Source organism: Bison bison, unplaced genomic scaffold, assembly GCF_000754665.1.
Source record: "Bison bison bison isolate TAMUID 2011002044 unplaced genomic scaffold, Bison_UMD1.0 scf7180017864205, whole genome shotgun sequence".
Taxonomy (NCBI): Eukaryota; Metazoa; Chordata; class Mammalia; order Artiodactyla; family Bovidae; genus Bison; species Bison bison.
The window spans coordinates 6,055,684-6,055,986 of record NW_011494777.1 but is presented as its reverse complement, the minus strand read 5'-3'; the positions used below and the strand labels follow the sequence as shown (position 1 = coordinate 6,055,986).

General features: G+C 68.3%; 1 protein-coding gene across 1 annotated transcript in view; it reads right to left on the bottom strand.

Moving 5' to 3' along the window:
- Positions 1-303, bottom strand: part of ADAMTS15 (ADAM metallopeptidase with thrombospondin type 1 motif, 15) — a 25,117-nt gene that overhangs the window by 7,236 nt on the left and 17,578 nt on the right. The window contains 1 exon segment of the mRNA XM_010844724.1: positions 12-113. Within this exon segment, the coding sequence (XP_010843026.1) occupies positions 12-113 (102 nt within the window).

Genomic DNA, 303 nt, shown 5'->3' with positions numbered 1-303 from the left:
CCGCCGTTGGCAGGGGTGGGGTTGCGGCACTGCCTCCGGGCCAGCTGCACGCCCCCTCCACAGGTGCGCGAGCAGGGGCCGTAGGGCTCCCACTTGGCCCAGGAGCCGTCCACCTGCGAGGAAGGGACTGTTACACTCCTGCAGGGTCCAGGCGCCACACGCGCACCCGGATCCTACAGGAGAGCTACCCGGGGGCAGCCTCCACCCTCCCACCCCACCAGGACAAAACCCACTCTGTTTCCGGGCCCGGGACGCACACCACACTGTAGCCTGGAGATGAGCAAATGGCCACTGCTCCGAGTT